The sequence below is a fragment of the Ovis canadensis genome, chromosome 3, assembly GCF_042477335.2.
Source record: "Ovis canadensis isolate MfBH-ARS-UI-01 breed Bighorn chromosome 3, ARS-UI_OviCan_v2, whole genome shotgun sequence".
Lineage (NCBI taxonomy): Eukaryota > Metazoa > Chordata > Mammalia > Artiodactyla > Bovidae > Ovis > Ovis canadensis.
Window position 1 is genome coordinate 167,742,272 of NC_091247.1, and position 27,540 is coordinate 167,769,811.

A 27,540-nucleotide genomic window follows, 5' to 3' on the forward strand; every position below is an offset into this window, starting at 1 on the left:
AGGCAAGGAAGGAAGCAACCTGAGACTGTTCAGAGGAAGCAGCCTGAAACTACCTGAAAGTGCAGGTCTGCAGCAGCCCCTGTAGGAGATTAGCTGGCTGCCGTCTCTTGGTGGAGAGGGAACAGCTTGGCCTGGTCCTCAGCCTCATAGCCACAAGGCAGGTCACTCCTGGAAGAAGAGACCCAACACAATCACAGCGTTGTCAGCTCCCATATAAATGACAGCATTCCTGTCACTCTGCTCTCTCAGCATGCCTGTGAGATAACCAAGGACAGCAACACTGGGCAAATCAAGGCCAGTGAGATGGAGCTGATCTGCCCAAGGTCACAAAGTTCCCCAACACAGGAGAGAAACCCAGGTCATCAGACGTCCATGGCGGTTTTCCCCCCGCCCCCACAGCTGAAATGGTGAGGAGCCATAGGGCGGACTGGAGGAGGGGACAGTGCTCTACAGAGAGGCAGGGGAATGACTGGATCTCCTGGACAATACGGTGATGGTGAGAGTGGCTCTCATTTCCTCCTCCTCTCCCCAAAGGCTCTGGGGAACCCCTAAATTGGGCACAAGGGAAAGGTAACCATTTCTTCTGTTCTCACCCAGAGAGCCCAAGAACAGTGGGGACTGGCGTACCTATTGTCATTGATATCTGTGGCATTTCCTGTAGAGATCACCGTGGAGAACACAGGATTGGAAGAAGGGAAAAAAGAGATGTATTACCAACAATCTCAAACCCTCTCTCATCCTAACTCCTTGAAGAGAAAGGTCAGAGTCTTGGGAACATAGCTGCCACCTTGGTCTGTGGCGCTCTGTCTTCACCCACTCTGAGCTGCATCATTATTTGGTTTGAAAAAAAGTCTCCCTGAGCCCTCACAGAGGAGAGGAGAATGGAAGGGAAGGGGCAAGGGAGGGAAGGGAATGGTGGGGACAGGCATGTGACCCCACTTCTAAGAGCCCAAGACCCTGAAGGGAGGCACACTGTTTGAGCTGTAGGCACAGGGTCACTTATTCTTCTGATACTTTCCAGTTTGCCCTGGGGATCCCAAAGGCTGGTTACCCATCTTGTTCACTCACCATTGTCCATGTTGGCCTTCTGGTAGGAAGTCAAGGGCCCACCAGAAGACGGGGCCCCACTGCTGGTACAGGAGTTTGCGAAGCTGGATAGAGAAGAGGAGAGAGATGCAACATCTAATACCCACCTTGCACTATTCCAAGGACCACTGATCCACACTCACCCTCAGGGATGGAGCCATCCACCCTGCCCCCAAGACCAGAAGACGACAAACATGGCTGAAGATTAGGAGGGCAGATGCCCACCTTCTAATCAAAGGTCTGAAGTTGAGAAAGGGTTAGAAATGAAGCTACTTAGGAAAATAATTGAATCCCACCAAATAATTAACCCAATCTTATGTCTTATAAGGTGCAGAGAGCCTTGGGTTGGGGCTCCGCCTATGCCCACAGTAACTCACTACATATCTGAGGTGGAACTAGGTGCGGCCTGCAGGTACAAGTTCTGGTAGTTCTGGAAGAGGCTGTTGGTGTAACTGATGCACTCGGGGCTCCGGGTGCCGTAGGGGTTGGTGGGTGAAGATGCCGGGTAGTGGCCAGGCCGGACGGGTTTGGCTGCAGCAAAGGAAGGAAGATGACCGTGAAGAGACCACCTATCCTCTGCAGTCACTCTGGGTCCCTGAGCTATAGTTGAACTGAGTTGCTTATAAGATAGTAATTCACTTTCTACTTTTTGGGGCAGGAGTGGTGGGGTGAGGCTGGGGTGGGGTTGCTTAACATCAAGGAATTTGCTAGGATCCCCCGGAGTGTGATCCCACTGCCCACTCACCAATCTGGGCAGAATGGCCCCGCTTGCCGGAGCTCTTGTACCGCACAGCCTCCTTGATGCGGTCCACTTCCTGCTGATACCGGCGCTTGTCCTTCATGGCGCCCTCCTTGGCCTCCTTCAGTGCACCCTCCAGGGCCTTAACTCTCTCAGCCGTAGCCCTAAGTCGTTTTTCCAGTTTAGGAAGCTCACAACGCAGATCTGCATTGTCACGTACCAGCTGTGAGGTGAGCCCCAGGTCAGAGGCCCGGAGAAAAGCAGAGTTGGGGGTGCGGGCAGGAGAGAGAATACAGAAAAGTGCCATCAGGGAGGCGGACGCCGCGGTGTCTTCTCCAAAGGCCTCATCCCTTTACCTAACTGCTGCGCTGGAAAGTGCTTTCCTTCTTCCTTCAGCAAACGGGCCAGGCATTAAAAAGTTACATCGTTTTCTGAGCAGCAAAACATGTCAACTCCTCTGTAGCCCAGAACTCTTTTATTTTTTAAGTCACTTATTTAAAAAAAATTCAACCAAGGAATGATGCATGCTACAGATTAATCTTTAGTTTTTAGCCTAGAACTCTTGTGATAGTGCCCTGTTCTTATCTCTTCCTGGCCCAAAACACCACCAAATCCCCAGTATCTCACAGCTGGTGCCAGACCAACAGCCCTAGGGCAACCATGGGGACAAGGCACCCCCCTTACCCAGAGATGGCTATGTGGGCATGCACAGGGCAAGGCAGCAAGAGCACAGTAGCAGTTTGGAGGGTGGATATGGGGCTGAGCACAGGTTCGGTGCAGTGCAGAGCAGGAGCAGAAGCTGGAATACAGGCGCCCCCCCCCCCCCACACATCCACACATCCACACGGCTGCCCCATAGGAAGGAAAGAAAATGTTTGAGATCTCGCAAACATTTCTGCTCATTACCTTCATGTTCGAGGATTTCCTGGGCCGGCCCTCTCCCCATTATAATTAAGCAACCACCTTACGGCCAGGAAGAGACTTCCTGAACTTATTACAATGTCTCACACAGTGACTGGGGGTCTACAGATTGCATAAAGAGCCGGCCTTGGAAGATACCAGGTACATCGATGTAGCAGAGGACGCTGGGAGAATTGTCCCTTTCATTGTGGACAACTTACAGATCATAAACAATGTTTTTGCTGTGACAATAACTCAGTTCAATTTGTCACAGGCTGCAGCCCTGGCTATTTAAGGTCCTGTTTAACTGAGAGGTTTCTACATCTCTAGTGTTTTCCTTTCTAGTCTTGTGTCCCCTGAGGGATGAAATTAGGAGGAGTCCTAGCCTATAGGTGAGTAGTTTCTGGTCTTTGAGACTTAGAACAGAGGCATGGGGGTGGGGGTGGAGAGGGAAGAAGAAAACAGCCTGTGATATCCTGAAATGTGCCACAGTGCAGATGAACTTGGAGGACATTATGCTAAGTCAAATGAACCAGGTGCAGAAGGACAAATTCCAGATTACTCCACTTAGATTCTACTGAGATTCTTAAAGCAGTCAGAATTAAAGAGGCAGAAAGTAAAATGGGGGTTGCCAGGGGTTAGAGAGAGTGGGGAATGAGGTTACTATTTAATAGGGATGGAGTTTCAGTTCTACAAGATGAAAAGACTTAAGGAGCGGTATGGTAGGGATGGTTGCACAACATTATGAATGGATTTAATACCACTGAATGGTACACTGCAAATGATTAAAGGTGGCAAATTTTATGTTATGTGTATTTTACCACAATAAAAAGTTGTGGGGGGGGTGGGGAGGGACGCAATGTAATATGCATTTGGAGAGAGAAAGAAAATGAACACAAAAAGAATGGCAAAACTGATTACAAATGTTTCCATCTTTTAACTTTTCTATAATGTTGTCACACTGTTGGATAATAAGCACAGGGGAAAAGATGGTAGTAAGGCCTTCTGCAGGTCCAAATAAAATAAACCCTGTGTACCATCATTGGGCCACAACTCTAGGATTTTTTTTTTTTCATTATTAAAAAAATAAGAAGGTGTCCTGGGTATTGACTGTATATGCTGGGTATGGCACTGGGAAGAAGAAAAGCTGAAGCTCTAGTTTAATGAGAATATGAGCGTAAAAAGCATTTTAAGGTGGATTTGAAAAGACAGGAGTGAAGAATAGGTTAGGGTTTATTCTCAGAATTGTTTAAAGAGCCAGCTGACAGTGTTGCACCAGTCTTCAAGGCTCAGCTGTATGGCACTAGGGAGGGTTACCTGCTCTGTGGGCACCAAACATTTCCTGTCCTGACTCCTTTGGACTGCCCCGCCACCTCCCCACCCCATACCTTTGAAACCCAGTCTTCCACCTAAGGAACCGCAGCAGCAAGGAGGGGGACAGAGAGGCAGCAACTTAATACACAGGAGTTTTCACTGGCCCCGACCAGGGGCTGCCTGGGCCATTTGGGACAACATCGTGTCATTTCTCTGCGTGCCTGCCCCAGGGCTAGGCAGATAGAGTCCTCGCCACAAGAGAAAGCCCAGCTCCCCTGGCTGCCTCTGGCTCAGTGATCTCCACTCTGGCCATGGTCTGCCCAGCGTCCCTCACGCAGTCCCAGGCCCACGCCTCTGAAACTTCTATTGGTTTCCACCTCACCCTCCAACAACATAGGCCTGGGAATTCCACTTGAGCAGAGGCAGGTTGGGAGCTTTGGGAAAGGGAAAACAGGCATAGAACCAAGAACAGGGTAAACGTGGAACCAAATACAGCATAAAGAAGGGGTCAGTAGGAAAGGGAAGAGGGAAAGGGAAGGAAGACATGCAATAAGATTTTTCTAAATCCAAGGGCCTCTGAGGATTTAGGGATCCCAGGCCTCAAGAGTTCTCTTCAACCCTTGCCCTCGCTCTTACCTGTTTGTGAACCTTTGTAAGCTGTTCCAGGTTGTTCTCAAGAAAGGAAATCTTCTGCTTTTGGGAGTGAATCCCCCCACTGTCCTCGGGCTCCATTTCTGCACTCTGAGGAGAGACAGGGCGGGGGGAAAGATACGGCCATCCTGAGGCCAGTCAGGCCCCACTCAGACCGGGCCCGGAAGCCCCACTGAAGGCCACAGGGGCTGGAGAAACCTGAGGACAGGACAGGGATATGGGGGCTGGGAAGACCCCGAGGCAGCACTCACTTTCTTGACTCGAGTCGTGACGTCTTGAACGAACAGTTTGCGAAGGTTGTGGAGGGTCTGGAGTTCCCGGGCCTGCAAAGAATGATGAAAAATTTGAGGCCACCAAATACGAGGTCACCATTCCCCCTCCAAAACTACTGGATCCTTCAGTCTCTCCAGACAAGTGAGTCACTCATCTTTTTACAAAAAGGTGTGTCCTGATCATCCCACAGGCTTACTTCACAGAAAGGTAGGAGAAACAGGGTGCAGAAGAAATCACGGGGAGGGTTGGACACAAGCCACCCCCCTGTTGGCTTGGCACAGAAGGGAAGTCACTCACAACTGTCTCCTCCAGGCCCTTAAGGTCCTGCTTGGACTGCTCATGTCGCTCGTACAGAAATCTGGAGGAAGACATAAAAAGCACTCAGGGCCACCCTGCTCCTCTGTCCCTCCTCCATTCCTTGATCTATATTTTTTTATTACTTACTAAACTAGTTATTCATGTTCACAGTGCATAAATGAGAAAAGTAAGATGAGTTCCATAAAAAGCCCATGATTCTACCACTTGCAGATCAAACCACAGTGAACATTCTGGTGTCCATCTTTCCAGACTCTTCCATGCATGTGGCTCTCACATAAATGTTACGAGATTATACCATTCCTACTGTTGATAACCTGCTTTTTACACTTCATGGAACATCACCCACATCTTTCCATGTCAGCTAATACTGAACAGAAGTCTCCTTTATTTTCCCCCTTGCCATCAAGTTGTTCTTTTGAGGACCTGGCTTCCTGTGATCACCGTATCCCCATCTAGATCACGTCCTATCCCTGTGGCATGTGTGAGTAGCCATCTGAGCCCATGTAGTCTCAGGTCTGCAGGTGGACCCGTCACTCACGTCAGCTCCTGGAGTTTGGTGCTTTTCTCATGTTCTTCATTCTTTAGCTTCTCATAGTCAGCCTGGAGCTTCTCCAGCTCTAACTGGAGTTTCTGATTCAGGCTGTGGAGAGCAAGGAAGTATTGGGGAGAACAAGGAGATGTCAGCGAGGGACAAAGGGGAGACTGACCCCTCCAACACTTTCCTTCTTGTACACATAAGTCCTTGTAGGGTTGACGCATCTACCTCGGGGTATATTAGAGGCGGACTCAGGCTGCTGCTTCCATGGCAGAATAAGGGGCCCTGAGCTATCAAATCAGAGAAGCCTGGAGCACAGGGACTAGTCCTCACTCCTTGTACCTCCTGGAGCTGGACTGCAAAGTCATGTCTTTGCTGGGGCATGACCCATAGAAGTTAAAGAACTGGATCCTGGTGCAAGAGGGAGTGTGTGCGTGGACCCAGCAAGGCGAGGGGACCAGGTGGAGACTGGAGCCACCCTGGGGAACTCTTACTCTTTGAGCTCATCGATCGTCTTCTGCTTCTCATTGATCTCGTCCCGGAGCCGGGCCAGCTGCCGGTGATGGGCCTCCCGGTGGCTCTCCATCTGCACCTCCAGGGCCTTCTGCAACACAACCCCACCCAAGCTCAATGCCAGACTCCCAGCCACCAGCTTGGTGAGGGCCCTGCCACGCCCCAGTCTCCCCAACACTTTCCCCACTTGCCTTCACATCTTCTGAGTCCTGGGTGTCTGGTTCCTTGTCCTTCAGGGCCACCTCATGCACAGTTTCTGAGGGAGAGGGAGGAAGCGGTTTATATCACACCTACCACCTCCAGACAGAACTTCACATTGTGACCAGAGCGCCGGGCAGGGCAGGGCACATTTACCCTTAGAATGGGCCCACAGGGATGTTCTTCTGGGTGAGGATTGTCCAATTTCATATAGCAGGGACAGAGAATGATGGAGGGTTTATGGTTCACGTAAAATGAGCTACATGCCAAAGCATGCTAAGCAGCATGTGAGCTGGACTCCAGGATTTCAGTCTAATGCTTTGGTGAGTGTGCTGACAGGCAGCTTCCTGTGATGTTTGTCGCTTTGCCTCCTAACACCCTCTCTGATCTCAGGTCCCAGGACGGGTGGGTTGGAGGTTTAAGCAGGCCTCACCTTGGGCCTGGAGCTTGGCCAGCTCGTCACTCAGGGAGTCATAGGACTCTTCCAGGTGCCGCTTCTTGAGTTCCACGCTCTGCATGTATTCCGTCAGGGAGCGGATCTTGGCCTCATGCTGATGGGGTGAGGGTTGGTGACGAAGAAGATAGATAGAGTCAAGGGCCCAACTCCAGGCAGCACAGACCTCCACAAGCTCCAGCTCTCCCCGCTCCTTGCTACACCTTCCACCAGGATGCAGGATTGAGGGCCATTCCTCTGGAGACCCTTGCTTTAGACTCTCTTGGTTCAGAGGGCAGTATCCCCCTGAACCTTCAATTCTCTAGCCTGGACCCTCTCCTGCTTCCCCTAGCTCTTCTGTCCTTGACTTCAGTTGACCCTAGGCCCTTGACAGAAACATCGGTGCTAGCAGTCATCCCACAACCACAGAGTTGCCTCTCCCACGGCACCCAGAGGCTCTCTACCTCTGGCACTCACCTGGGAGATGAGGAGTTGGCAGGATGAGAGCTCCCGCCCAGTCACTTCCATCTTGCGGTGACATTCGACCTGAAGGTTCTCCAGCTGCCGGCACCGCTTGACCACAGACTTGACTTCAGATTTTATTTTGCTGATGTAGAGTCGGGCCACCGTGAACTCCTCCTCAATGGCCCCACTGATCTCCACTGGCTGTGGGGTGAACATGGGAGGGAGGAGGTGCCTCTTTGCTCCTGGGAAGCCCCTTATCCATTTCCTTCCACTCGGCCTAGCCCCACATACACCCACAGGCACAGGGACTCCAGTGGGACAGGTATGTTCCAAACAACTTTTAGCAGCTCTGTACCACCTGGCTTTTCACACTGAATCCCCCTCTCTGCATCCAACGATCTGTTCTGACAGCCACCCTCTTCCCTTCTATAGAGAAACAGGATATTCTGTAGTCAGACTGATCCACTTGATCACACAGATGGGGCATCGTCACTGCCACAGATCTCTCTATATCATTCCTAATTTTGTGCCCCCGTCTCCAAATCCTGCTAAAAGCACATCTCCACTGCTTCCTTATCCAGCAATGTAAATTTCACCAGGTATGTAGATCTAAAATGTGTATTTCAGTTGAGTCTATGCAAACCTCTGCGTGTTTTCCTGTGTCTAGTTTGCAGGTGTGCTTCCTGGATCTTGTCCCCCTCCTCTCAGTATCTCTGAGGACATCATGAGTGTCTCACCTACACCTCCCACCAGTGCCCAGAACAAGAAAGATCTGAACAAGGCCGCCACGTCTTTCTCCACTCACCAGCTTAATCTCCCCGTTGCCCACGATGACACTGAACTCACTCAGGTCCTTCATCAGCCCGTTCAGTACCTCAGCAATCCGTTTTCGTTGGTGTCCACTGACCTCCTGCAGCCGCTGCAACTCAGACTCCAGGGACAGCATGGTGGCCTGGGGACAGTCCTTCAGGTCATGCCAGCACCATCTTCCTGCTTCCCTCCCCCACCAGCCAGAGGCCTCTCCCTTCATGCATGACCCTGATGGTTGCTACAAAGAGAACACAAGCCCTGCAGAAGGGTCTGGAAGAAAGAATGCTCAGGAGGGTAACGTGATGGAGTGGGAGAGGGGCCCACCATGAACTGAAGGACAGCACAAAGGTACAAACACGATACCACCCTCTTAGGAAGCAGAGTTCCCTCTGGACGCAGAAGGTGTTCTGAGGTCAGGGTGCTCCTGGCTGGCCACTCACCACCTTCTGAGACAGCTCATCCACCAGAAGCTGGTTCTGCTGGCTCTTCTCCTCGACCTCCTGGGACTTCTGGTCATAGTTCATGGCCAGCTCCTCCAGAGCCTGTAGCACTTCCTTCACCTCATCCTTTGCAGCATCATTCTCTGACTGTAGGTGGCTCAGCTCCCGCTGGACCTTCTCATTGTCTCCTCGAGTGGACACCAGCAGCTGCAAGGGAGGGGTGGGTCATGGGCAGGAGTCTTCTGCCAGTGACCAGCTCGCCGGCTCCTTGGCCTGGGGAAGCTGAGCCCCCCTCACCCAGGTATAGCTCTAGGAGAGAGGCAAGGGTCCAAGCAAGAGTCAAGAGGAATGGGGCTTTCAGCTTCATAGAAATAGGGTACCACAATGAAGGAGCACCCAGACTCCAGCTTCTGTGCTTTAAGCAAAAGCCCAATTAAGCCCCCAGATTTCTATTGTCTTGGGGAGGTGACTAACCCCTAAGCAGAATGCCCCTTCTTCCATCTTTCCAGAAAAGGTCTTTTTCCTGCCTTTCAGGGATGGACACACAGCCCTCTCCTCTGTCTTGCCCTCCTTCCCATTACCTCTTCCTGGTCCAGCATCTGCTGCTTGAGCTTCTCTATGAGTTGGCTCTGCTGGTTGATCTCATCATCCTATCGGAGGCAAGGGGATAAGATGGAATGAAGGGAAGCTTCTCATTCCAGTTTAGACTTGGGAGCTTGGGGCAGATATGGATCTTGATAAAAATTCAGATAGTTTAGGCTTTGAGTTCAAAACATCCTAGGCCTTCCCTGGTAGTCCAGTGGCTATGACTCTGTGCTCCCAATGCAGGGGGCCTGGGTTCGATCCCTGGTCAGGGAACTAGATCCCACATGCAACAACTAAGAGTTCCCATGCTGCAACTCAAGATCCCTCATACCGCAATGAAGATCAGAGATCCTGACTGCTGCAATTAAGACCCAGCACAGCCAAATAAATAAATATTTTAAAAGGAAAGAAAGGAACTCTATATCCTAAAAAGAAAGAAGTCTTTTCCTCAGCTTCTCTCCTTGATTCCTGCCCTCTCCTCACTTTTTAATTCCTTTCTTTCTGGAAGTTAGTATAACCTTGAACAGTGTACAGAAAAAGCATTGAAATGTTCACATCCTTTAACTGAGAAATCCCACTCCAGCACTCCATTCTAACTGAAGCAAAGTCTTATATGGACAAGAGACAAAGATGGTCACTTCAAAGTTATTTATATAGCAAAAATAACCAACTAACAAAACACGAAACCCTAGAAGGCCTGTAAATAAATAAATGGTTAAATGCATTCTGATAAATGGACTGTAAGGCAGCCATTTAAAAATACTTCAGTGAAGAACTGTTAACAAAGTACGAAACTGCTCATGATATAATGCAGAATGAAAAAATCAGACGTGAAGTTACACATACAGTATAATCTCAGTTGTGTGGCTTTATTTCTGAATGGCGGGAGGAGGAACGATTGAAATTTTCTTCAGTATGTTTTTATTTATCTTTCACATTTCAATAACAAACATTCATCTCTTTTAAAATCAGAAAAACAGTCAGGATAAGCTACTCTTTTGAGCCCTCACTTACCATCCCACCAGGCTCACCCCCGTGCCCTGCCCGATGTCCTCACCTTGTCATCAAGCTGCTTGTAGAGGCGGCGGATCTCCTCCTCGTACTTCTGCCGCTCCTCGGGCGCAATGCGCACTACAATGGATGAGTTGTCGTTCACAGGTGTCTCCTCGCAGAGCTCGGCTCCCAGGGCAGCATCCTCCCCGGCCAGGCGCTCTGTCTCAGGCACGTTCTCTCCTGGCGAAGTGGCAGAACAAGGTGAGGGATAGGGGCAGGAACAGCTGCACCCGCGGGCCCTTCCTCCCTCACTGCCCGTCGCAGAGCCTCCTGGCTTCCATGTCTCTTGCCCAGTGGACCGTCCACCTTTCTGGGGGTGGGGAATAAAGGAAGTCAGCCCCCTCTCGCTTTCCCTCATGACTGCTCTACCGCATCCCTCCAGAAGCACAGTCCTCCTTGGAGGTCGTAGGAGCGCTCTCTGGCTCCCTGCACCCCCAGGACCCCTCACTAACCATTGCGCCACCGGCTCAGCTCTGCCTCCAGCTTTGCAATCGTCTCCTTCTGAGCCTTTGTCTTCTCCTTCTCCTTCTCATATTTCTTTTTCCACTGCTCAGCAGTCAACTCCAGATTCACGGAGGCAGTGTTCTTAATGGTCTTTGCCCTGGAGAGGGGAACGAAGAGATGAGACCTCCATTAAGGCTCATAAGACCCTGAGCGGAGAGCACAGCAGGGGCTGGGGCAGGGAGTAGGGGACCCGCCACTGACCGCTGCCCGAACATCAGGGTGGACTTGGTCTCCGCATCGTTGTAGCTGGACGGTGAGCAGCAGATGAACATCGTTGTTCGGCAGTTTCCTCCCAAGGAGTCCTGGAGAATCCGTGTCATTTTACTGTCACGATATGGAACGTAGCTTTTCTGGAGGAAAAGAGAGGCCTTGAATCAGAAAAATTCAGCAGGGGAATCAGAAAAGATGGTAAGGGAGTTTCCTGGTGGCATAGTGGTTAGGATTCCAGGGTTTCACTGCCATTGTCTGGGTTCAATCTCTGGTTGGGGAACTGAGATCCTGCAAGCTGCATGGCACAGCCAAAAAAAAGAAAGAAAGGACGGGACTTCCCTGGTGGTCATCCAGTGGTGAAGATTCTGTGCTCTCAATGTAGGAGGCCTGGGTTCAATCCCTGGTTGGAGAGCTAGATCCCACATGCCACAACTAAAGATCCCACATGCCGCCACTAAGACCCAGTGCAGCCAAATAAATAAAATAATTTTTAAAAAATATTTTAAAAAAGCAAGAAAGGATGGTAGTGCTTACTAGGGGTGGAGCAACCCATGAATTGGGCATGATGAGGCGAGGGCATTAGGAGAAGGCAGAAGATGGGGTGAGGACCCCTAAGGAGCACTCACCGTGCCCTCAGCCAGCGCCGAGATCACGTTCCCCAGGGCCGACAGGGACTTGTTGATATTCTTGGCCTCATCCAGCACGGCTCCCTCAGCTCCAGTCTTGCTGACCTACCAGGGCACAAAGGGTGAGTGTGTCATGAGTGGCTGCAGAGCGAGTGGGCTCCCCCCTCCCCTTCTCCTCATAAGGTGGCTTAGTCCAAGGAGAGGAGGATAGGAAAGAAGATGGAGAAGGCCCTCCTCTTGTCCCCTAAATGTTCTGGCTACAGACTCTCTCCCCTACACACACACAATATTATACAATATTCCATTTATGTGAAATGTCCAGAAAGTCAAATCCAGAGTCAGAAAGTAGGTTAGTGGTTACCAGGGGATGGGGGACGGGAGACCAGGGCATGACTGTTAACAGGTGATGAACAGGTTCTGGCATCAGGGGTGATGACGCACAACTTTGCAAACATGCTGAACTGTATACTTTAAGATGGTGAGCTTCACAGTATGTGAATTCTAGCCCAATGAGAGTTATTTTGATTTTTAAAAAGGCCACCCCCCCTCAAGGCTTCCTTCCCTGCCCCCTTCACCCTGGCAGGAACCCCCACCTTCTCGCTTCCTGCCAGGTCCACTAGATACAGCTTCCCACTCAGCTTCTGTTCAGTCTCCATATTTTCCTGCTTGATGTTGATGAGGAAGATGCTATGGCTTCGAGAGCTGTGTTCATTCATGTCTGTAAGAGGCAGGACGAGACAGTCCTTATACCAAACTCTGTGGAATGAAGCCCTCAGTCCTCAGCTTCCACGGACCACCGCCCCCACCTGCTGAGAGGGGGGTGTCCACCGGGACTAGCCCAGCCCCTACGTATCCCTGGTAGCAAGGGTGCAGGCTCTCACAGACAAGCATCTCTCCTCCAGAGGAGGACACAGCCTCCCCCTGCTCACTTTCAAGTCCCTCAGCCCCCATGGGCACAGAGGAGAGGCAGACGCCAGACTCAAAAGCCCCTGATCTCCCCCACTCACTGGTGACAGCCACATGACGATTTGATTTCCCTTCATCAATCACATCTAAAATCTCCTCCGGACTGGACACAAAGCGCTCAGTACAACCCTGCAGGGGGCAAATGGACAGTGAGCCCATACACTTTGGTCTACAGATTAAATTACCTGCACAGTGACCAAATGACCCTCAAGGCAGTGCCTTTGCCCAGGCCCCAGACTCCTCCCCAGTCCAGGCTGTCTGCCCTCCGGCTCCTGGGCCGTGATCTCCCCTCCTCCTGTGCCCGCGCTTTCAATACCCTGGCCCCACCTGCTCGCTCCAGCCCCGCTCTCACCTTGACAAATGGCACCCGGTTCTTGTCCTCATGCACAGACAGATTTGTCTTGGTCACTGAATCGAGACAATTCAGGGTGAGCAAGGCCAGCACTTCCACCCCTCTACCTACCCAACCCCTTTACCCTGCAGTCTGCTCAGATGGATGATTTTTCTGTGTTCAAAAGGGAAGAAGACTCCCCTGTGAAGCCTAAACTCCCTGCTCACTCTGAAGGCTGTTTGCCCTCCTGCAGGATTCCAGCCCCAGGGCTCCAGCTAGGCTGAGGTTGTTTGTATGTGGGTCTGAGCATCTAAGCTCATCTTCTGACCCTTTTGGTTTTTGGAAATTCTTGGTGAGTGAAGGTAAGGGCCATGAGTACAAGTGTGTGTGTCTTCGTATGCCTGCTGCACCTCTCATCAAACAGCACCTAAGCCCAAGAGGCCAAGAACACCGTGATCATTCTCTTCCTTGCCTTCCTCACCCCCCCACCCACCCACTGGGATTACACACCACTCACCATCCAGAAGGTCACGGATTTTGTCCAGGTAAATCTCAAAGTAAGAAACCTGGGTTAGGAAGAAAGGAGAAGTATAAAGTGATGGGGGCCTATCTTAAATCTGATTCAGGTATCACAGGCTAATGTGATCCACTCAAATGGTGGTGGTGGGAGGGAAAGGGCAGAAGAGACTATTTTGGCAGAGAAGAACTTAGGTAACCATGGGGGAGAATAAGTTGGGGAGCCCAGGATCTCCGTGGGTTCATGCTAGATCCTCCCCTCCCAGTCCCATAAGAGGATGCCCAGTGGTCATGCCCTGATCACCTTGATATGGAACTCAAGATTCTCATCCATGGAGTAGATGTGGTTGAAGATGTCTCGGGCAATTCGAGGAATGATTCCCATCAGCTGGGGGTCATGCAGCTTTCCCTGGGGAGTAAGGGTAAGGGTATTCCAAATGAGGCTGGGGCTCAAGAGGAATCAGACAGTTCAGAGGGAGGCAGACGAACACAGAGGTAATAGCTGCTAAGAAGACCATCCTGACTTAGGGGATGGTCACTACCTTTAGTGGAAGGAAGAGGGAACTGAGCAGCCCTCTGAACTGTCATTGCTGCTGCTTTTCCAGGTAAAAGAAGAAAACTGGCGTAGTGGAAAGGAGGGTGAACAGCAGCAAGCTGAAGGGAGTCCATTAAACTTCCACAATAACACTGCCCTTCCAGCACTACACAATAACGCTGTACCAGGCAGCCCTCATTCCTAGATCTTCCCCCACTGAGACTCCTTGGCCTCCCATTAACACTCCCAACTTCTCTCTCCCATAAAAGTTAGAACCCTCACCTCCATAGTATGTGTCTTCCCTGAGGATGTCTGTCCATATGCAAAAATGGTGCCATTGTAGCCAGCTAGGACATCTGGAAAAGATGGCAGAGAAAGACCACTGCTAGAGAGAAGTAGGGTAGGGAATGGGAGCTTGAAAAAGTACACTCTAAAAATACACTCATTACCTTTGACAATCTGCATGGCACAGGCATGATATACTTGCTCCTGAGTCGTGTTTGGGGGAAATACACGGTCAAAGACATATGGCTTCCCCTGGAGTGGAAATAAAAGATGGCAGACATCAGTAGGGAGGTGTGGGGAAGAAGAAACACCTGAAAAGGCACCTGTTCCTCAACCTTCTGTACTCATGGACAATTATGGGGATGAAGGAAACCAAAGAGAAGCAAAGCTGAGTACTGACCCCAGGAGTTGTACCCGTGGGCTAGAATGTCACTGAGGAGTATCACATGGCGATACTACACGAGAGGATCCCAGCCTTGGTGTGACAAACTCACCATCCCAGATCCCCTGCCTGGGATCAAATGAGAAAAGACAAAAGGACTACAGGCTGTAGAGAGTGAAGAACAATATACTGACATTAAAAATCTACCACAAAGTTAAAAAAATAATCTTCCTCAATAGATCCATATGTTCTGATATGAAAAGATATTAAAGATGTATTATGACTGGAAGATACAAAGTTAGGGGCAGATGTATAGTGTGCTGCCTACTGTGTAAATGAAACAGACAAATGCTGAACTACTGAGCTGCTAAGGAAATATTAACACACACTCTCTCTTTGTGAGAAAACATATGAAATCAGAAATACAGTTCTTCCTTTAGGGAAACAGCTTTAAGTGAAGAGAAACTGTGAAGCAAATTCAGGTAATGTTATATATCATGTGTGCTGATAAGAATGCTAAAGATACAAAATATTTACAACCCAGGAACCCAAAGAGAATAGATTTGCTATCTGATCATATTAAAGGGAAGATCTCTGGTACAGTTCAAAGAGACTCTGCTTGCTTTCCATGGTAAGTGACAACTTTTCAGTCATATTTTCCCATTATTTGGTATAAAGAAACTATGACATAGTTGTCAAATTATTTTGCTACAGAGTCCATCTTTATTCAACTGATAGGTTAACCTGCAAGTCTATAGACACCAGAGTTTGGGAGACATGTTTTAACTAAGACAAATCATAAGCATTGGAGAAGGCTGGAGATGTGGGTCTGGGCATATCTACAATATTGCACTGACATAGATAAACTTTTTTTCCAAAAGGAACTGTACAAAAAATAACAATGATTAGAGACAGAAACTGGGAGGGAGAGGTGGCTTTCATTTTACATTTTATCCTGGAAGGTTTACATTTTTAAACCAGGTGCAAGTATTATGTTTTTTATTTTTTAATGCCAAAGAGAGTGAGAAAATAGTGTATTTTTTGTTTTTCTAATTCTTTCCAAAAAGGATATTTATACTAATAACTATTGTCTTTAATATTTAAAAGATTTTCAAAATCTGATTTATGATAAAAGTCAACCAGGAATATTTATCTGGTCTCTCTGTGGTGAGAGATTCTGAAGTCCCAAAAACAGAATCCACAAAGAGAAAAAGTTGTACAAGTGCTCTCTGCAATGAAAAGATACTGTAAACTGTACACTACTGTAAACTGATAGGGCCCTTCTGGAGGACAATTCTATTAAATATTCAAATGTCCATACTGGCCATACTCTGTCCCACAGATTTCTTTCTTTTTTATTATTATTATTTTTTTACTTTACAATATTGTATTGGTTTTGCCACACATCAACATGAATCCGCCAGGGGTGTACACGTGTTTCCTATCCCAAACCCCCCTCCCACCTCCCCCCTGACACCATCTCTCCGGGTCATCCCAGTGCACCAGCCCTGAGCATCCTGCACCCTGCATCGAACCTAGACTGGCGATTCGTCTCTTATATGATATTATACATGTTTCAATGCCATTCTCCCAAATCATCCCACCCTCTCCCTCTCCCACAGAGTCCAAAAGACTTTTCTATACACCTGTGTCTCTTTGGCTGTCTCGCATACAGGGTTATCATTACCATCTTTCTAAATTCCATATATATGCGTTAGCATACTATATTGGTGTTTTTCTTTCTGGCTTACTTCACTCTATATAATCGGCTCCAGTTTTATCCACCTCATTAGAACTGATTCAAATATATTCTTTTTAATAGCTGAGTAATATTCCATTGTGTACAGGTACCACAGCATTCTTATCCATTCATCTGCTGATGGACATCTAGGTTGTTTCCATGTCCTGGCTATTATAAACAGTGCTGCGATGAACACTAGGGTACACGTGTCTCTTTGAATTATAGTTTCCTCGGTGTGTATGCCAAGCAGTGGGATTGCTGGGTCATAAGGCAGTTCTATTTCCAGTTTTTTAAGGAATCTCCACACTGTTCTCCATAGTGGCTGTACTAGTTTGCATTCCCACCAACAGTGTAAGAGGCTTCCCTTTTCTCCACACCCTCTCCAGCATTTATTGCTTGTAGACTTTTGGATCGTAGCCATTCTGACTGGTGTGAAATGGTACCTCATTTGTCCCACAGATTTCAATGCTAAGAATTCATATCGCAACTTGCTTTAAGCACTTAATGATGTGTGTAGATGGATGTTCACTGCAGCAGTTTGTATTAAAGAAAAAGAAGAAACAATTCAAACACCCATCAAGAAGATATTGGTTATACCTCCATAATCTACTCCTATTACAATGAGCAAGTTTGGTTTACATTGTCCAAGATCAAATACATGAAAACATGCCCAAGATCAAATACACGAAAAAATAAAAACAATTTGTATAACATGATTATATATTTTTAAAAAGCATAGGGATAGAATAGTCTTAGAAAAAGATATGGAAGACTGTATATAGATCTGTTAAAGGTGATTATCACTGGAAAGCAGAATGATAGGAACTTATGCTTATGACATTTTTTCTGTGACATGTAAATATTTTACAATGACATATTGCTTTGAAATTAAAGAAAGAAAATAGTATAGGTGAGTTGCAGAAAAATGTATAATAACATGATAAGGTACACACAAAATTATTTTAAGGAAAAGGTGGTTTTTAAAATAGTGTGCAGTGTAAAACACACACATACAAAAGTATATGAAGGATTATTCCATTTCAGTAAAAATGTATGGTATTATATATGTATACAAGGTATGTATATATGTATACCTTGCATAGAGAAACATGTTAACAGTGGTTATCCTTGGACAGTGGGACTTTAGGAGTTTTTTGTTATTGTTGTTCTTTTTGATTTAGATTTGAAAGTATTCTAAAATGAAAATATATAATTTTTAAAAAGGAAAATTATAAAAAAAATAAAAAGGAAAATTTTAAATTTTAAAAACAAAGAGATTAATACTCTTACTATATAAAGAACTCTCATAAACTAGTAACAACAAAAAAATTAACAGAAAAAAAAACTAAAAAAAAAAAGAAAAATATGGACAACAGTTAGGTACTAACAACAGAAGAAACACAAATGTTCAATAAACATAACGATGTTTAACATTTTTGAAGAAAAAACAGTAACATCATTTTCCACCTATCAAACTGGAAAACAAAAACTTAATTGTAATACCCAGCATAGATGAGGATTCGAGAAGGTATAATTTCCGTGAAAGGAGCACCTTCATTCTTTTCTGGTAGGACAGTATATCCATACTTTAACGGGGCAATTCAGAAATGTATGATCAAAAGCCTTGAATTGTACATATCCATAGACCCAGATATTGTACTCCTAAGAATTTGTACTATGGAACTATCTGTACCAAATAGTTGGCTACAAGAATGTTTATTATCAACACTGCTTATAGTAATGAGGATTTGAAAACAACAGAAAGAAGTTACATTTAGGGGACTGGTTAATGCAAGGCATTGATTATACTATGGCATGTACATATGTTTTATTCTTTGCTACTATTTAAAAGGATGACATAATAGAACACCAATAAATCTCAAAAATGAGTTGAAAGAACTCAAAGAGCACATACTGTATTATTCTTTTTATATAAAGTTCAAGAGTAAACAACACTTATTTGTAGTGATGGAACTCAAAGTAGCGGTTGCCTTGGGGTGATACTCACAGGAAGGGGGCAAACGGGAGCTTTCAAAGGGCAATCAAAATGCTCTAGATCTCAACCTGGGTAGTGGTCACACAGGTGTCCAAATACATTATAAAATTCATACAGCTGTTTGCATAAGATTTGTGCAGTCACTGTAGTAAATTACACCTATGTGCTATCATAAAGTAGAACATCGCAAGATGATGTGATAATGGCCCTTAAAACGTGCATTATGCACAAACTCATTGTTAATAAGAAAAAATGAATATTAGACTATATTAGCATTTTAGCCTATCAAAGTGGCCAAAATAAAAGTTTGATGATGGGACTTAATTGTTAGCCCTGTCAATTAAGATGCCTTCTCTAGGGGATTTCCCTGGTGGTCCAAAGGTTAGGACTCAATGCTTCTACTGCAGGGGGAATGGGTTCAATCCCAGGTAAGGGAACTAAGATCCCACATGCCGCAGTGGCCTGGCCAAGAATAGTCTGATGATGCACTGCACTGCCTGGGCCCTTAAATATATTAATACATATGGTCATTCAATTGTTTGTAATAGCAAAGGATTAGAACAAATCAAAATATCCATATCTATCAGAACCTGGCTAAATAAATTATGGCATATCTCTACAACAAATCATACAGTAGTTAAAAAGAATGAGATAGATACTTATGTGCTGATGTAGAAGGATCTCTAAGACTCCTCATTAAGTAAAAAAAAAAGCAAGGTACGGAACAGTATGTATAGTATGCTATCATTTGTATAAAAAAAAGTACATGGATGTATTAAATACATATGCATTTGCTTGTAAATGCATGGCATTCTTCTAGAAGAATCTGCAGGAAACTGGCTATACAGCTGCCTTCTGAAAGGGGAACTGGGTGGCTAGGAAAGAGGAGTAGGAAGGAGACTTAATTTTCACTGTGTATCTTTTTTATATCATTTGAATTTTGTTACATGTGCATGTAAGACATTCAAAAATTAACTTAAATTTTCTTAAATAAATAAAATTATGTAAAATATTTAATGATGGTGAAAGTCATGGTATTTTGTTGGTGAAAAATAGGTTACAAAACAACAGAGCTTATGATATACTTTTATGAAAATCATTATATGTATATTTGTAGAAAAAAAACTACTGGAAACAAATACATCAAATTGTTAACAGTATTTGGGGGGGCAGATTTTTAGTGAGTTTTAATTTCTTCTTTGTGCTTTTCTTTGTTTTCAACTTTGTCAACAACCGTGGGTTGGGAAGATTCCTGGAGAAGGGATACGCTACCCACTCCAGTATTCTTGGGCTTCCCTAGTGGCTCGGTTGGTAAAGAACCCAGTGTGGGAGACCTGGGTTCAATCCCTGGGTTGGGACAATCTCCTGAAGGAGGGCATGGCAACCCACTCCAGTATTCTTGCCTGGAGAATCCCCATGAACAGAGGAGCCTGGCAGGCTACAATCCATGGGGTTGCAAAGAGTCGGACACCACTGAGCGACTAAGGACAGCACAGTGCTGTAACCAGATTATGTTTACTACTATTAAAGAAAAATCTACCTTGATTCTTTTTTTCAAGGTTGACTGAGTTTATGAATTATTCATAGGACTTTTATAAATTTTTCACCATTTTAAAACCATTTTTATCTATATAGTTTATCATTATACTTTATTACAAAGAATAAAATTCTTATTACATAGAATAAAATCATACAGTGTTTCAATAAACAGATTTAAAGTGGTCTTAATGCTTTTCTTTCTCAGTGGTAATATATTTTTTAAAATTTTGTTTTATTTTATTCTTTAACTGAACCTTGATTCTTGAATTTTAATCTAACTCAATATTTCTCCCATTCAGCCACCAAAAAACAGAAACAAACAAAACATTTCCATCTCAGCCAGTGACTTTCACCTCTCCTCCATCAGTGATGTCTATCTGTGCTTACTGAAGCCAGGCATGCAGCCAAAGGGGATTAAATATAACTCCCAAGCCAACCTCACTCTTTCCTTCTTCCCTTCTGGGAACCTGGGGATTAATGCTCTAACACTCCCAGCTGCAGGATTCCAGGGGCTGCCCTGGTGGCTCAGATGGTAAAGAATCTGCCCACAATGCAAGAGACCTGGGTTCAGTCCCTGGGTTGGGAAGATCCCCTGAAGAAGGTAAATGGCTACCCACTCCAGTATTCTTGCCTGGAGAATTCCATGGACAGAGGAGCTTGGTGGTCTACAGTCCTTGGGATCAAAAAGAGTCAGACGCGACGGAGTGACTAACACTTTCACTACAGAGGGTGCTGTGGGCGCTTTAAAAGGGAGGGCGCTCTCCAAGTGCTGAAGGCAATTATTGCCTGAGGAACTCATTTTCCTGAGCCTAGGCAGGGAGAGATCAGAGAGAGGATGGGTGGCATTCTTGGAACCACGAGGATAAAAAATATCCAAGAGCTAAAAGTGGATGCACTTAGTAACCTCATGAGCAGAGAAAGCCACGTTTACAATTCTAGGGTTTCTGGGAAGGTCTGCTACCATCTTCCTACGCTTGGTTGGGTCCTTAAGTTTCAAACCTAGTTCATTTCTTCTTCCTAAGACTTTTATATCTGTTAAAGTATGAACGTCCTTTAACTTTCTATTTATTACAGGATGAATTTGTTCTGTCAGATCTTTTTAAAAAATAACTAGACCAGCTGTTATCTACTTTTTTTGCTTCTAGACTATTCACTTGGGAAACGTCACCATTATTTACATCTCTCATGACACACAATTATTCTGAGTCAGACTGTAGTATGTTGTGGGGGATTTCTTATCAGAATCTGGGGAAGCATATGTACAATTAACAAAAGCCATTTCTGATGCCCTCTCCCAGGACTCTGGCCAGGCCACTCCACAGTCTGGACCACCATGTAAACCAAGAGTTTCCTGAAGATAGAGGTTCCCCTCTCAATCCCCAACATCAAGCACAGACCCTGGCCCACAGGAGGCTCTTCATTAATATATCTGTTGAAGAAACACAGATATTGATGGAAGAAGAGAGCAAGAAGATCCTAGGGACCTGAATCTTTGGATGAAACAATCTGTAAGAGGGGAAAATGTTAACCACTTCCCAGTTGTGCCAAAGGTGAGCTGGTGGGGAGACAGCCCATCTAAAATAAAAATAACATCTAACTCTGGTTGGGAGTTTATGATGTGCCTGTCACTATACATTATCTCATTTCATGCTCACAGCAATCCTAGGACGTAGGTACTATTATTATTTTCATATTGCATAGATGTGAAAACTGAAGTTCAGAGAGGTAGGGTAGTGGTAGAAGAAGGTTTCAAACCCAAGCAATCTGATTCCAGACCCACACTGTCAAAGTGATCCCAGAACTGACGTGCCAACACTGCGTCAGAGCTTTATCATGGCTTCCCTTCCCCTCCTCTCTCCATGTGGGCATTTCTCCAAATACTTCTGGACAGAACTAAAGCCCTTCATCATCCTCTTTTTGCAACCTCAACCCCTTTTTCAGAAGAATGCAGTTCTTCCATCTATCCTCTCCAAGGATGTACTAATCCGTGACTTCAATTAGTCAGGGACTAGAAGACTTGTAAGTTAGGAACACTCAGGGAGACCTTCCACCTTTGAGGAATGCCTCTGAGACCCACTCTCTCTCCCCCCACAGCAGCATAAACCGCCCCTCCAGAGGGCTTCTCTTCAGAGTCCCACAACCCAGGACTCTCTGTTCTCTGACCCGCTCCAAGCTTCCCCGTGTGCTGTCCAATTGTGTCTCCCAGCACTTTCTGGTGTTTTCCACAAAGGGTGCTGACTAAAGCTAATGGAAAGGTCTAAGATCAGGGGTCCAGAGATAACCAACCTTTTCAACCTTCACTAAAGCACTTGGTAGAGACTGAACTTGAGAGCACCAGGACTGATTTCCATAGTGACAACCTTGGGGATTGTTGCCATGGCAATGCTAGAGAGACACTGGCCACAGTGAACATCACCTCCCCTCTCTGCTTTCCTTGACGAGACTCCCCCAAGGCTAAGGGGAGAACTGATCCTCTCCATCAGACATCAAAAGAATCCTGGGCCACCTCAAACAATACTGACTCTGCTCCAATAATCCTGCAGGCCCCAACCTGGCTTTTCCAAATGAGGTACTTGGTGGCCCTGCTTTATTGCCTCTTTAAGAATCCACTGAGCCATCAGGAAATCTAAGGGAGATAGAATATGGTGGGTACTTGAATGAGGGAGGGAGGGAAGAGGAGACGGAAAGGAAGTGGAGCAGGGGCGGGAGGCAGAGAGGCTATGGATTTCCCTACTGCCATTCTCCTGTGTCTGGTATAGATGCACAGCTCACACTGCCCACCAAGACAGGCAGAGAGACACATAAATGGGTACACTTAAAAAGTCATAGTGGATTCCGAGTGACCCAAAGAGCAAGACAAGGTACACAGCACACATAGACAGTGACCCAGACACCCTTCCACTATGACTCAGGCCATTAACATGGGCTAAGCCCCATCCCCCAGATTCCAGGGACAAGTCATGGGGTGGGAGGGGGATGAGGCTCACAGAGCTGTCTTCCAAGCTTGTTCTCCTACATTCCGCCAGGCAGAAAAAACCCATGAACATTAGGGACTCTGTAGCCCAGAGCTAGCTGCAGTGCAGAGAGGAGAGCCATCACAGGAGGAGCAGGGGGCTGGGACTGGAGAGAGAGAATAGCCTCTCCCACCTTCAGCCCTCCCAGACATCCTGAAGCAGATTCCTCCATTACCTCCTCACACAGTTCCCACAACGGGCCCCAAAGGGAGCCAGAGGAAGAGAGAGGAAGGAGGGTCGGGGATTTCCTTTCCTTGGTTGGGACCCTTAAGGCGCTCCTCACAATCACTTCACTTATGACCCTCATCCTCCTGAACGAGGAATGAATAGAAAGCCTGGGAAGGCAAGCACCGAGGATGCTGCCTGAGACAAAATGGCCCCCCATAAGCACTTATCTTGGCATAAGACACTGACAGGAAGGGCTAGGGCAAGGCAAGACACAGAGCGAGACAAAGGTTCAGCCCTGCAAATATCAGGCAAAACAGATAACGAAGGAACAGCTGTGGAGTAAGATAAAATCTGAATTGGCAGGGGGCCCTGGGCCTGTCTTTCTCTCTCCTCCCTCCCACCTCCATGAGGTCTCTCTATTTAGCTGGGAATGAGACAAATCAACACAACTCCTTCTCCCAACATCGCCCCCTGCCCTGTGTCCACCATGCCAGGATGGGTGCCCCAGAGAGCCTAAGGGAGTTGGTTCAGATAAACCTAAACACCCTAGAGCAAGGAAGTTAGGCTTAAAAGTGGAAGCCTTTTGTGGGTTTGTTCCTCCATAACCACCCTGGTCCTATTTCTCAGCCTTTCTGTCTCAGGGGGCCCTCAAGCTCTAACTCTCGTGGCTAACACCCACTGTCCAGACTATTCAGAAAGGAGGCCCCAAGGGTTGATCCAGGCATTATTTCAGCCTGGCCAGACTGATCAGTCTGCAAGGTCTAAGGTTCCCGAGACAAAGAGAGACAGGGGCCCTCCCTATGTGGCAAGCATACATACATAAGCACATACACAGGGCGAGAGCACCCATTTGAGTCCACAGTGGAGGTGAGAGAGACTGGTGACAGACGAGCCCTTGGGGACAGACCACGTCAGCAAGTCTCTTCCTAAGGCATGTTTACTCAAAGTCCCGTTCTCACTGACTCCGAAGACCCAGGCTCCCTCCTCTTCTTTCCTTCATTCCTTCAACAAGCAAGCCCTGTGCCAAGCACTATGGATCAAAGATACATAAGAAGTGCCCCTGACCTTGAGGATGGCCCTTATATGGGCTCCTCCCTTCTTGAACTGGCTACAGTGTCCTGGCCCAGCACCCCTCAAGTCCTACTCCTTACTGGACTCAACCCCAAATCCTTTCACCCCATAGCCTGACAGTCCCAACCAGCCTAGGAAAGGAGGGGAGGTGAGGAATTCCCTAGGAATCCCTCGGGGGCTACCACAGCTAAAAGTCCAGAACCCAAATCTGTGGAGGTAATGTGATACCGAAGGAAAGATGTGAGCTTTGGAGTGACAGATTTAGGTTCAGATCCATGAATTAACAGTGTGACCTTGAGAAAGTCATTCGACTTCTTTGGGCCTCAATTTCCTCATCTGTAAAGTGGAAATATTGATACCTTCTTCAGAGTGTTGTTTTGAAGATCAAATGATATATGTAGAGTAAAAAGCACAGGAAATACTAGTTCTCCTTCTTAATAGTCTCGGTAGGGGCTGTCAAGACTAGGTAGAGGAGGTGGCTTGCTACTTTGAATTGGATCATCAAGAGAAACGATGAATAAGCAACTGCTTGATAGGATCTCAGGGTTTGGTTATTTTTGTTAGAGTGAGTTGAGGGGTCTGAAATCCTCTTCCTACCATACCTGGGAGGGAAAGGCAGACATTTCTTTAGGACCTAGAAGATCCCCCTCCCCAAACTGGGTGTGGCACCAATGTATTTCCTACTCTGAAAACCCTTCACTAAACCTGTGCCCTCCAAGTCCAGGCTGTAACTACTTCAGGGGATGATGGAGGCCTTGACCCCAGGGTCCATCCTCACTTGTACCTGGGCAGAGACCCTGAACAACCCACCTCCCATCTAGCCAGTCCACTAGTCTTCCCCCTCCCTTCCTGGGAAGTGAGGGGTAGAGATTCTGAGCCAATAACAAAGGAAAGATGCGCCTTCCCTAGGGAACAGGGAAAACGTCAGAAAAACACGAGACTGGCTCTAGGGGTGGGGACGCTGCAGAAAGCAGCAAAGGGGAATCCGGTCCCCGGATCGCGGGATAGTAGCCCCTTCCCACTCTGCCGAGACTCGGCCGCCGGTCTGGCCAGGCCACACCCAGCCATCCTGATGCAGGGAGAGGAGGGGCTGCGGCTAAAAGGATGGAGGAGGATGAGCGGTGGGGAGAGGGAGCTGAGACAGGCTGGGGGCTGAGGCTCGGCGGGCGTAAAAGATCCTGTCCCCTCTCCGAAATTCCCTCCAGGGGCGGCACTCACCCCAATAACGACGCTGTCGTCCCCTTGGAAAATGGGAATGAACTTGTCCCCCCGCAGAATCTCGGCCTGATTTAGGGGCCGAAATCGGCAGAGCACCTTGATGCTACATTCGTTGTTGGTCTCGGCCATGGTGGTCGCCGGCGTGGGGCTGGGACACTTCGGCTGCAGAGGTCGCGTGTGCTCCGGGAGGAGAGGGGCTCAGCTGAGGCCCAGGCGAAGGACAGGTGCTCTGTCTCTGGGGGTTCAGAAGGCTGAGGCGGGCGCCCGGGCAAAGGCTGAGGAGCAGGGCCGAGGCGCGCTTCCTCTCTCCTGCGGCACCGGGATGCGGGCGACCTGGGCGTCTGGTCCTCTCTCGGCGCTCTGCCTCTCCGCCCCTCGCGCTGCAGCGCCGCGCTGCGGGCCTGGGCGGGGCGGCGACGGAGGAGCGGGGCGGGGCTTCCCTGGCTGGGGGCAGCCGCCCCACGGCGCCCACCGACGGACGGTGGCACCTCTGCTCTCTTCGTGCTTCCTCTCCCCACTCCTGACTCTCGGAGACTAGCGTGTCCTCACCCCTTCCCCACCCAAGTCACTCACTGGGTCCCACCCTCACAACCCTGGCCAGTCTGTCCCTCCCTCGGATTCCAACCCCCTGGAAGGGCTAAGGGATCTGAGGTGGGTCTGTCTTCCCGCCGGAGATAGAGTCAACAGCACTCACACCTCCTTTATTCCAGGGCATCCTTCACCTCCATCACAGTCCTCTCTCCAGATTGGCAGCACACGTCTCCTCCTCTCTTTCCCCACAACCCTCTCAAAGATCCTCAGCTCACTCAAACCTTCAGGGGCAGCTACTTGTATCCCTATGGAGGTGGGTGTCCAGGGTCCATTTTTTAAAGAGTGTCAAGGGAGGTCTGGTTCTTCCCTTCCCCTCCTACATCCAAAAGGACTCTACTCGCTCCCCAACATAGATACTAGGTCCGGACTAGGTCTCCTATTTTGGCCTGTGATCTCCTATTTTGGCCTGTCTGACTCTTGGCGACCCCCTGGACTGTAGCCTGCCAGGTTCCTCTGTCCATGGGGATTCTCCAAGCAAGAATACTGAAGTGTATTGCCATTTCCTTCTCCCCAGCATTTCCCCCACCCAGGGATTGAACCTGAGTCTCCTGCATTGCCAGGCGGATTCTTTACCAGCTGAGCTACCCGGGGTCCTATTTTGGTCTCTCAAAATTCAAAAGCAGGTAATTTGCATTTTTGCCTCATAGTTTGGAGCTGGGATGGTGGTGGTCCAGAGGAATTTTTGCAAGAGGGAGGAAGTCATAAAGCAGTGATGGAGGAGAGATGATGGTGGTGGGTAAGACCAGAGGGGCTTGAAGAAAGGACCTCTAGAGCTGACGTCTGCACTTGGGCTTCAGGCAGGGTTAGGCACCTATGTGAGTATGTTTCCTATCGCAGTACTCTGTTGAACAGTCCCAACACTCCAGCCCCTTTCTCAGGCCTTTCTTCTGTTTCTCCCCTCTCTCTGGCAAAAAAAAAAAAAAGAGAGAGAGAGAGAGAGCCAAGTCTAGAAATTCCATGTCCTTCCTCCCCTCCAGTAGGACTGCTGCTGCAGCCCCTGGGCAGAACCATCTAGAAGCTGGCGGGATTGATTTTTCTCCCCGTCACAGGGCCTCTGCTGGCCAACAGAGTTAGACTGCAGGAGTTGAGACTCTAGGCCAGGGGGAGGAGCAGGGTGATGGGAGAAGAAAGGAGGGAGGGAGGTTCTGCCTAGCAATTGTCTGGTGTCTAAGGTCACTTGAGGCAAGGAAGAGACAATGATGGCCTGGCCAAACAAGACCTAACCACTCAGAACACAGCTAAAGGGGTTTCCGAGTTGGACATATACCCCTAACCCACCTTGAATCTTAAGGAAACTGAAGGAAAGAGGTTCACCATAAGAAACTGGATGGCAAGGCAGTAGCACTGTGGAGAGAAAGGCTTGGGGAGGAGCCAGGAGAGTACACACTGAATGACAATGAGTTCTAAACTCAGGAAAACAGGCATCTCTCCAGTCTCTTGGTCTGGCACTATTTCTAATTGTTGCAGCATCCTGCAAGCTCAGGAAATATCCCAACCTTAGGCCCCCAGGGGCTCCAGGATGACATCCTTAGTG

General features: G+C 47.7%; 1 protein-coding gene across 1 annotated transcript; it reads right to left on the reverse strand.

Moving 5' to 3' along the window:
• KIF5A (kinesin family member 5A) lies at positions 1–25,777 on the reverse strand. The gene is made up of 28 exons (XM_069584852.1): positions 25,416–25,777; positions 14,451–14,538; positions 14,284–14,357; positions 13,771–13,875; positions 13,468–13,516; positions 12,972–13,027; positions 12,661–12,748; positions 12,247–12,371; positions 11,654–11,758; positions 11,019–11,167; positions 10,766–10,914; positions 10,318–10,493; positions 9,257–9,325; positions 8,676–8,882; positions 8,231–8,377; positions 7,438–7,626; positions 6,961–7,078; positions 6,521–6,585; positions 6,311–6,420; positions 5,820–5,921; positions 5,261–5,321; positions 4,942–5,013; positions 4,676–4,780; positions 1,832–2,048; positions 1,464–1,617; positions 1,069–1,151; positions 628–655; positions 1–168 (listed from the first exon to the last, which is right to left on the reverse strand). The coding sequence occupies exons 1-28, from the start codon at positions 25,542–25,544 to the stop codon at positions 90–92; spliced, it is 3,099 nt and encodes a 1,032-aa protein (XP_069440953.1). The 5' UTR covers positions 25,545–25,777; the 3' UTR covers positions 1–89.
• Between the last annotated feature and the right edge of the window lie 1,763 nt (positions 25,778–27,540).

Coding starts and splice junctions, on each gene's coding strand:
- KIF5A (XM_069584852.1), bottom strand. CDS start 25,544: ATGGCCGAGACCAACAACGAATGTAGCATCAAGGTGCTCTGCCGATTT. Junction 14,358..14,450: donor TGCCATGCAGATTGTCAAAG/GTAATGAGTGTA, acceptor CATCTTTTCCAG/ATGTCCTAGCTGGCTACAAT. Junction 7,627..8,230: donor GCAACGGGGAGATTAAGCTG/GTGAGTGGAGAA, acceptor TTCACCCCACAG/CCAGTGGAGATCAGTGGGGC.